At 44.4% G+C, this 10,303-nt stretch overlaps 1 protein-coding gene across 1 annotated transcript; it reads right to left on the reverse strand.

Moving 5' to 3' along the window:
* Positions 1–299: 299 nt before the first annotated feature.
* Positions 300–9,555, reverse strand: CARD6 (caspase recruitment domain family member 6). Its single transcript, XM_079787770.1, has 3 exons — positions 8,796–9,555; positions 7,024–7,587; positions 300–3,902 (listed from the first exon to the last, which is right to left on the reverse strand). The coding sequence occupies exons 1-3, from the start codon at positions 9,076–9,078 to the stop codon at positions 1,417–1,419; spliced, it is 3,333 nt and encodes a 1,110-aa protein (XP_079643896.1). The 5' UTR covers positions 9,079–9,555; the 3' UTR covers positions 300–1,416.
* Between the last annotated feature and the right edge of the window lie 748 nt (positions 9,556–10,303).

The following is a 10,303-nucleotide window of genomic DNA, read 5'->3' on the forward strand; positions in this document are numbered from 1 at the left end:
AGAACTTGTTGCCTAAGCCCATTTCTTCTAGGAATTACTTTTTCTACCTCTGTAACTTACCCAATAAATATTCTCTTTAAAAAAAGTATATTTTTACACATATACATCTTTGCATACATTAACAGAAATATATGTAGAATGAATTCATAAAATAAATGTACTGGACCAAAAGTTACAGGTATTTTATTTTTATACATGCAGTCAAATCGCCTTCCCAAAGGACTGTACTAGCTTATGCTCCCACCAACAATGGAAATGCTTTTATACCCAACACCTCTATTAACATTAATCTCAAAAACTGTCATTGGAAGAGTTTGAAATTAATGGCCAAAGGCGGCTGATAAATTACTTGTAATGTTTAACCATGTATGTTTGTCTCCATCTTCTACAAACAAAAATAGCTGACCTCTGAATACATTTGAAATCAATAAATAATAATAATAGTAACAACTCTAACATTAAAAACTTAAGTATAGCCCTAGCCAGTTTGGCTCTGTGGATAGAGAGTCGGCTCACAGACTGAAGGGTCCCGGGTTCGATTTCAGTCAAGGGCATGTACCTTGGTTGCAGGTCCCTCGGCAACCAATTGATGTGTCTCTCACATCGATGTCTCTCTCTGTCTTTCCCTCTCCCTTCCACTCTCTAAAAATCAATGAAAAAATATCCTCGGGTGAGGATTAACAAAAAACAAACAAACAAACAAAAAAACTTACTGGTAAGTATACATTTTAAGCTGAAATCACGAGGTTAATGTATCAGATCCTCTAAGATTAAGCTCAATTATCTTACCTATTATAAATATTTAAAATAATGAAACATACACAGATCACTATTAAAGTTAATGAAAAATAATTTATTGGTTGATAGTTCATTATTTCTATATATAAGGGTCAAATGAGAGAGTTTTATCATCTAAGCAAATTGGGGATGTTACCACAAGCAAATTGATTTTCCTAAACAAACAGGGTTATCTGGTCAGTGCCTGATATTAAACCAAAAATTTTGACCAAGACACCCCTGGAGCAGCCAACATCTAAGGCAATTTTATTTGCAACACTGAAGCAACCCGAGCCCTAGTTTATGATCTCTTTGCAATTGGAGACTCCAACCCCATTTTTCCTCAAGTGGGGCTGCCTCATAAACCCATTCCCTGGATTCAGGTTATATATTACCTAAAACTCAAAGCTGGATTCAATTAATTTATTTACCACTTTATTTTATTCTTAATTCTTTTCATATTTTCTCTCTTTCTTAGGGACACAATTCTTACAGTTTAATGATAACAATTAGGCTGTGCATATCTCCTGTATCATGCTAATGGTAGTGGTCTCTTACCATCACTTCTTTAGGGTACTATTCTGTGATTGGAATGGCCTGGGTAAAGGATACATTTCACAGGTCTCTGGAGTAAGCACTTTAATGCTTCCCTCCCCTCTTGGGCCCTGCTCTCGAATAGGATGCCTTAGCCTGTGAAGCACTGGTTCCTGATGACTTGGGTTGAGTAGGTCTGGGCTGAGAAGGCCTAGCATGGGAGGGCTGGGGATGAGTGGGTTTGGCTGGGGAGCACCTAGCTTGGGAGGGCTGGGGATGAGTGGGTTTGGATTGGGAGCTTCTAGTTTGGGAGGGCTGGGGATGAGTGGGTTTGGATTGGGAGCTTCTAGTTTGAAAGGGCTGGGGATGAGTGGGTTTGGATTGGGAGCTTCTAGTTTGGGAGGGCTGGGGATGAGTGGGTTTGGATTGGGAGCTTCTAGTTTGGGAGGGCTGGGGATGAGTGGGTTTGGATTGGGAGCTTCTAGCATGGGAGGGCTGGGGATGAGTGGGTTTTGTTTGGGTAGGTTTGGGTTGAGAGGCCATAGGTTGGAAGGGTTTGGGCTGGGAATGCTTGCCCTGGGATGGCGTGGGCTGATGGAACAGAGAGTTGGGTAAAAATCTGTTGGACGTAGGATGGGATCCCATTTGGCCAGCTGGATTTGAAGGCCCACCTGGTGTCTTTAGCTTGAATCCCTGCTGAAAAGCAGGTCTTAGGGGTCTGTGTATGACTCCTGCTGGCTGAAAGTTTCGAGAGTGAGGAGTCACAGTGTGGGATGATGTTCTCATCTGTTTTACAGTTGCCTCAGGCGGCTGTGTTCCCCGGGCGTGGGCTTGCCTAGGCGGTGGCTTCCCAACTGGTCCTGCTGGCTGTGAGTGGAAGTGACCTCCCGGGGAGACCACTATGGCAGACCTTGCACAAGCTCCCGTTGCCTGTGGTCTGCCAAGCCAAGTCTTCACATGCCGCCAAATGGGTCTTGGTGGTCTCCCAAATGGTCCATCCATGTGACGTCCCCGAGCAGGTCTCGAAAATTTCATAAAACTTTCAACTGAACAAAATCTCTGGGGTTGGAAGTACTGAACCCCAAAACTTCTACCTTGACCACGGACCCTTGAATTATGAAAGGGTGGAGGACGGAACCACTTAGACTTCTGCTCTGACCCAAGGTGGAAGCCTGTAACCCTAGGGGCTTTCACAGGAACACGGTTAAAGTGGCCTCCAATTCCGACTGGGAACGGACAGAGGTTTTGCACGTAAGGCACGAATACTGGGGTGAGGTGGAAATTCTGAAGAGCCTGGGTGACCTCGCCTTCAGTGCCAGGCTCCTTCACAGGCATCTCAACGGGGCTTTCAGATGAGCTTTCTGGCTGACTGTGTCTTCGTTGCCCCTCATCTTCAACTGCTCCAGCCAGGTTGTCACCAGGGGAAACTTGAATTCCTTGAACGTTCTCAAAGTCTTGGTCTACCTGGATCCCCAACTCCCTGGCCAGGGAGGCCATGTCCTCCACAGACACACGTCTGAGTGATGAGGACATCACCTCTTGGAGGGCAGCTCGGAGGCCCTGCCAGCTCCTCCCTTTCTCCCCAGCTTCCTCCTCCTCCCAAAACAGTAGCTGTGATGGCTTCAACTTCAGAAGCCTCTGGAAAATCTGAGCCTCTTCACTCTCCCTGGCCTGGGGACTGAGGATAAAGTAGCATCTTTCAATGGCATCCTCTCCTAAAAACATGAGCAGGTCCCATTCCTTTTCACCTAGGCAGTCAGTGAAAAAAAACACAGCTGAGGACACTTCCACCAAGAAACCAAATTGTGTCCAAAAGCTTTCTAGATCTCCATGAAGGTTGGCCACAGCAACAGGCTCTGGGAAAAAGGGAGGGCTTTCCCTGAGACTGCGGCTCTCCGGAAAGCACCACGCAATTTCCACCAGGCCATCGGAGATCTGCCGGGGAAGCACCGGAACAGGCAAGTCGTGATGGAGGAAGACTCTGTGCAGTTGGGGTTGGGCGGGGCTGAGCAGCACGTTGAGGATTCTGGACTTGGAGAAGCTACAGTCTCCTAGACGCACAAAAGAGATGACGGGCATCTTGGCGCGAGTCAGAGACCTCTCTGTTTCCCCGGCCGGCCCTCCTGAAGGCAGTGCTGGCTGCTCCTTCACAATGCCTTTCATGGCTCCCAGCATTAAGATGCTTTTGTTGTTCTCCACATCTGGCAGGAGCAGAGGAAGAGCAAACCGGCATCGATACATGCTTGACAGGACTGCGCGCTGCAGAGAGCTGTCTGAGCACAGCAGAGAGGCACAGAGGACATCCAGGGGGTTCATGGCTGGTGTGTCCCTCATTTCCAGATTCTCCACTCCGGATGGCGACGCCCCTTTGCTATCCTCACCCAGAACCTCGTGTCTAAGGATTGAATCTCTAGCCGTCACATCCAGTGCTTGAACTTTCATCAGGAAATTCCAGGCTAGGTCTCCCGGAGTCTCAGGTGTCCACTTACATCCTCGATCTAAGGAGAACTGTTGAACAAAATCCGGCCGAAGCTTTCTGCTCCTGTCCAAGTTCAAACAGGACAGGACATCTTTAAACACCTTTTTTCTTTCTGTGGGAGAGAAGACACTCCATGAATGTCACTTTCAAATTTAAAGTCCCTCGCTGACTTAAAACTAAGTAATTGACATTTTCACTGTAAAAAGATGAAACAACTCTGCCAATTTATGTTCCTTCTAAGAGACGTCCATGTGTTTGCTTCCCACCCTTTTCCTATGCAAGTCCATAAGCATGCATGGATATACAGAAATACATAGTTTGGTTTCATGGATGCTAGTTTATTTTCACATAAATGATATTATACTAAACAAATGATTCTTCAACCTGTTTTCATATGATGGTACTAGAGGCCCAGTGCATGATTGAGTCATGCACGTGTAGGGTCCCCTACACGCTTTTGCTTTTCGCGGTGGAGCTGGGTGCCTGTCCGCTGGGTGCCTGTCCTGTGCCTGTCTCCGGCTCGGCGGAGGCTTCTGAAAGGCCTGGTGCCGGAGCAGACAGGCACCCAGCTCCCCCACTTCTGATGGTCCGCTGCCGCTGAGGGGGGCTACCCTGCTGTTGAGAGGCGCTGCCGCGGACACCTGGCTACCCTGGCGTTGAGAGGCGCAGCTGGGTGTCCGCGGCAGGCCCCCTCAGCAGCCGCGGATCTGGCCGTTGAGAGGCACAGGGGGCGGGAGTCCCGCCCCCTACGCCTCTCAACAGCAGGGCAGCCCCCCTCAGTGGCAGTGGATCCGTGCCTCTCAATGGCCGGATAGGCCACCCAGAGTCCCGCCCCCCAGCCTCCCACCGCCCAATCGTGGGCGTAGCGGAGTGATGGTAATTTACATGTTACTCTATTATTAGATAGGATTCCTTACAAATTCTCCCCAGTCAGTATATATAGAGATCTAATTAATTCATTTTAGCTAACCCATCATATTTCATGGCTTGGAAATATTTTGGCTAATGTTTATATGCAGAAAATTAAAACCTCATTAATGTTTCATTATACACATGTATGAGGAATTCTCCGATATTGATTCCTTTCTCAAGTGCATCTCTTGCTGAAGTTTGGAGAAAAGGAAGATGCCATTGCCATTTAGGTTTTCTCCAAATGTACATGTTGCACCTAATTTCTCCTGGTCTCCCATTTCTTAACGTACCCTCTAGCTACTTCTTGGGAATAGAGAAATAGTGCTTAGTAGAGAAAGAAGATCTGACAGCGTTTTTTGCTCCTGATGGATGGCAAATTAGCATAAGGTTCTTGAATCCCGTACCAAACAAACAAACAAACAAAAAACACCTTAGAAGAAACAATAGAAGTGAGAGAAAAGTATACATTTTAAGAATTAACAAAAGTAACTCTAAAAATTCCTTGGGTTGCCTGAAAGTTGCCCAAGATTTCCAGCAAACCAGCAAAGCTAGAAACAGGTTTTCTCTGCAGCCTTTAGAAGGAACCAACGCTGTGGACACCTTGATTTCAGACTTCTAGCCTCCAAACTGTTGAGACAATACATTTCTGTTGTTTATTGTCCAAGCTACCCAATTGGTGGTACCTCCTTAGTGCAGCCCTGGCAGATGAATACCAGGCGTGGTGAGGAGGAAATAACTCTTTCCCCACCCAGAACTGGATTCGGAATCCCCCAGGGATTTGGACAGAATGGGAGATGGTAGTCATCTTTCCCTTCTCTACTCAGAAATTGGTGATGTTTATTTCCTTAGGCAAGATCTCCCCACATAAAGCATTTGTCATATTTTGAAATTTCAAAAAGCTGTGGCACATTTACACAATGGAATAGTTCTCGGCCATAAAAAAAGGAAATCTTACCTTTTGTGGATGGACCCAGAGAGTGTTATGCTAAGTGAAATAAGCCAGTCAGAGAAAGACAAAAATACCATGTGATTTCACTTATATGTGGAATCTGATGAACAAACTGACAAACAAAATAGAAACAGACTCATAGAAGAGAACAGACTGACAGCTGTCAGAGGGCATGGGGTAGGGGGTCAGGGTGAAAAAAGTGAAGGGATTAAAGGGGGCGGGGGGAAGAAACATCATAGACCCAGACAACAGCATGGTGATTACCAGAGGGAAAGAGGGGTGGGGAGCTAGGAGAGGGCATAGGGGGAATAAATGGTGACAGAAGGAAACTTGACTTGGGTTGGTGAACACACTACAATATACAGATGATATAGAATTGTACACTTGACACTTATACAGTTTTATTAAACAATGTCACTCCAATAAATTCAACAAAATAAATAAATTTTTTTTAAAAAAGAAAAAATATTCTAATTGAAGATGCCAGTATAGTTTCCCAAGATGGCAATATATGGACTAGATCAAGCCAAGTAACAGTATTTTGTGATTTTATCCATTCATCACAAACTCCTCTCCTGTTTTCACTTCAATAATTAGGCCCATAATCACCATATCCCAGTGGTTAGAGGCACTAAAATGACTAAAGAGACTTAATTTAAGGAATAGAAGGTAACACCTAAAATGAGTGTCTAGCAGCCCTAGCCGGTTTTCCTCAGTGGATAGAGCTTCAGCCTGCCAACTGAAGGGTTCCAGGTTCAATTCCGTTAAGGGCATATGCCCGGGTTGTGGGCTTGATCCCCAGTAGGGGGCATGCAGGAGGCAGCAGATCAGTGATTTTCTCTCATCATTGATGTTTCTATCTCTCTCTCCCTCTCCCTTCCTCTCTGAAATCAATAAATATATATTTAAAGCAATAAAAAATAAATACAATAAAATGAGTGTCTAGCAACTCTCATATGTGTGACAGAGGAGAACTGTTGAACTCTTACTTTCCTTCTAAGAGACGTCCATATATTTGCTTCCCACCCTTTTCCTATGCAAGTCCATAAGCATGCATGGATATATAGAAATACATAGTTTGGTTTAATGGATGCTAGTTTATTTCCACAGAAATGATATTGTGAAAATATCAGAAACCTACAGCTGCATTCAGTGTTTACTTTGGCTTATCCTGTCCAGCATTTCCTAGGTGCTGGGTCTCCGTCCCTGTCAACACCACCTCTGAGGACAGTCCAGGCTAGAGAGGTACAAGGAACTTCTGAGAGGCAGCTCTTCGGCTGACATCTGGTGCCGTCCCTCATCCTGTCTCTCCATTATGTCAGGGCAACCTAAAAATATGTTGTTGCCTAACGATCACATGTCATTCCCATACCTTCCATACTTTCCTCCTCCTCCTCCTCCTCCTCCAACAGCATGCCGGGTTCTGAATCACCATAACTCTGCTCGTCACCAGAGAACTCTGCGGTTTCTGCATACACAGGGTCCTCTTCCCCACCATAGACAAGGTACTCTGGGTCATTATAATCTTCTTCTTCCACGGTGCTTTCTGCATCTTCAGAGAATACAGCCGATGCTAGATATTCCTCTTCTCCTAAGTATAAAGAATCATCGGGCTCATCGTATCTCTGTTGGTCCTGTGAATAATCAATAGTTCCTGAAACTTCAGATTCAACACTCTCTGCTGAAGGTGGCATTGTGGTTGTTGGTGGGTTGTATGCCTTCTCGTTTTCCCCTGAGGACCACCCCATCTTGCCATAACTACTTTCCGTGTCCATGCGCATCTCAGAGGTGTCCACATCAAAGTGTTCTTTCTCTTTAAAGGACACTGTGATCTCAGAACTCTCCGGCTGTTCCTTTACCAGGGAAAACAGATCTTCCGAACTCTTGCTTACCCCTGTAGATTGAGGAGATTCTATATTTTCATGTTTTAAAAACTCTGAAAAGAACAAGAAAGTTATGGGGTTTTTCACTTTGTTTTCCAAATTGACAAAAAGCAATTTTCTATTTACTCGTGTTTCCGAGACCTCAAAGCATTATCTCTCTTCTTTATGGCACTGGAGGATAGAAATACCTACCCTTCCAACACAAATGACAACAAGTCAACTGTCAGAACCTGCTTTTCCCACTGGAAAAAAATCAGAACACACTCCTGCCTTGCTCAAAATTCCAAGTCTTTCACAGCAAACTCGAGTGTTAAATGAACAAAACAAATTTGAATCTTATAAACAGTGCTAACTTGTGGATTTACTGTGACCCCAAACCAGCTCAGAACTCCTAGGGCCGTTAGTAATGAAGTCTGATCCTAATGATTTCTAATCAGGAAGCAAAGAGCTCTAATTTGGAATAGTAAATCCTATAAATAAATAGTAAGACCTATTTCTTTAAGCAAACGGGTCTTGTCGAAAATTAGGGACCATTAACATAAACCTTTTTACCAGAGACTGCACCTCTGTAACACCTCTTAAAGTAATCTTCAACAGGCCTTAGGTTCCCATAAAAGGAGCTACACTAGCCCCTGGCGGTAACCTACAAAAGTGCTAACCAATCCATTCCGGAAGGATTGCTCCCTCATTTAATTATCTCTGCACATTGAAAAATTCGGATTGGAATTACTTCAGAACACGAGGGTTCCCCAGAAGAAAAGAAAGTGACTGACCCACCACGTAAGGGGATTATTTTCCCAATTTCCTTTCATTTTCCAAATGGTTATACGAGGTGAAAGATGCAGGCTGTGGTTTGGGGATTGCTTATATTCAGGAATTCACTTACTAGACAAAGGAATCCCTGTAGTCTCTTTCCAGCTGTGAGTATTTGGGGATGTCTATCATAATGAGGAGTCTATACCGGCACTAAAACCACTGCAAATTTTGGACACAGTTTAAAGAAAAAAATTATCAATCCCCTAAACTGATAAGAGACATTGTCCCCTGCTTTCTAATTGCTGGCCACTCCCTCTTTATTATATTTCAGTGAAATATTATCCCTGGGAGAAAGACAAATAGAAATAAAAGGTGATCAGTTTCTTTTTTCTTTTCTTTTTCCAGGAAATTTGCCTCACCCCTTTCACCACCACCTCTTACCACCCCCACCCCCACCCCCCCCCCCCCCCCCGCCGCCAAAAAAAAGTGTAGAAATTCAACTTACCTTGCCTTAAGCCCCAAGTGGTCGCTGACTCTGGAAAAGTACTACATAAACATTTGAGGAAATGCTGACAACTGTCTTCTCCCTTTTTCTGCACCAAAATCAACAGCTTCCGACTTTTCTTCAGAGGGTCTGGAATGCCCTCCAGCGCCTCATACTCGTCCTCGGAAATCAGCCTCCGAGAGGTTAATGAATCTAGGATCGAGTCCAGATCTTGCTGGAGGATTTCCAGTAACTTCTTTCGTTCTCTTTCTATAATCTCGGAGGGAGCCCACCCGGTAGCCATAGCTCTAGCTTTCTCTAGAGCAGGAACTGGATTGCCAAACCCTTCCAAATGATAACAAGTTGAGGCGGGTCCCAGCAGCTAATCATTGCCACATGCTCCAGAGGAAGGTCAGCTCCGGAGGGCAGCAGAGGAGCAGGGCGAGGTTGTCACTAAACCTGCTCCTGCAAAAGAGGAAACAGCGCCAGAAAAGGTGGCAGGAGAGGCAGACCAGGAAGTGCAAACAGGGCAGAGCAGAGGGAAAACAGGCTGGATTGGCTAATGACTACATATCTCACTGCAGGAAACAGAGAAACTAAAAGGGTGAGCAGAGTCCAGCCTCAGAGGAAGCACGAGAGAAGGAAGACAAGTCTGATTAATATTGATACGGAAAGTTTGGACTGGAACACACAGTGTTCCCCAGGCAGGATGGCTCCCCAGGGCTCTTTGTCCCTTGGAGTTGACATGCAGGTGGCAGCCAATCACTGATTCTCATCATTGATGTTTCTCTCTCTCCCCTTCTCCCTTCCTCTCTCTGAAATCGATAAACATGTCTTTGAAAATATTTTTTAAAGGATCAAATTGAAATGTCTGTGTACTTATCCTCAGAACAAGCAATAAAATCTCAAGAAAGAAAGAAAAATTTTTAAAAAGAGAAGGATTAATTCTATTTGGCCAAGATTAAATATGTCAATGCTGCCTCCTGTTGGAGGAGCAGATACAAACAAGGAAAGGCAGTGGGAGAATCCAGCCCTGAGCCTCCCAGCCCATCTTCCGGTGGGTTATTGATCTGCTCTTTCGATCACTTGACTCAGTCTCAGCATGACTAGGCCCCAGGGTCAACTTCTCTGAGAAGTCTCTCGCTCTCTTTTTTAAAAAATATATACTTTTACTAATTTTAGAGAGGAATTGTTTCAGACCAGTGCCCAAAAATGTATGTACAATGTCTGCATTACAAAACTCTTTATAACAGAAAATTGAAAGTAACCAAAATTTCCATAAATTGTGGAATACATGTTGATACATGAACAATGAAACACCAAAAAGTGGTTAAAAAGATGAAGTAAACCTGTACATATTGACAAGTAGTGATGCCCAGTATATATTGTTACAGAAAAAAAGTCCTAGATCCCATTTTTGTTTAAAAATTAATGTGTATAGTGTACATATGTGTATATAGATATATTTAAAAGAACACAGCTACAAAAGATACCCAATTGTAACACTGGTGTGTGATTACAGAGGGGGT

This window comes from Cnephaeus nilssonii, assembly GCF_951640355.1.
Source record: "Cnephaeus nilssonii genome assembly, chromosome: 2".
NCBI classification, from domain to species: domain Eukaryota; kingdom Metazoa; phylum Chordata; class Mammalia; order Chiroptera; family Vespertilionidae; genus Cnephaeus; species Cnephaeus nilssonii.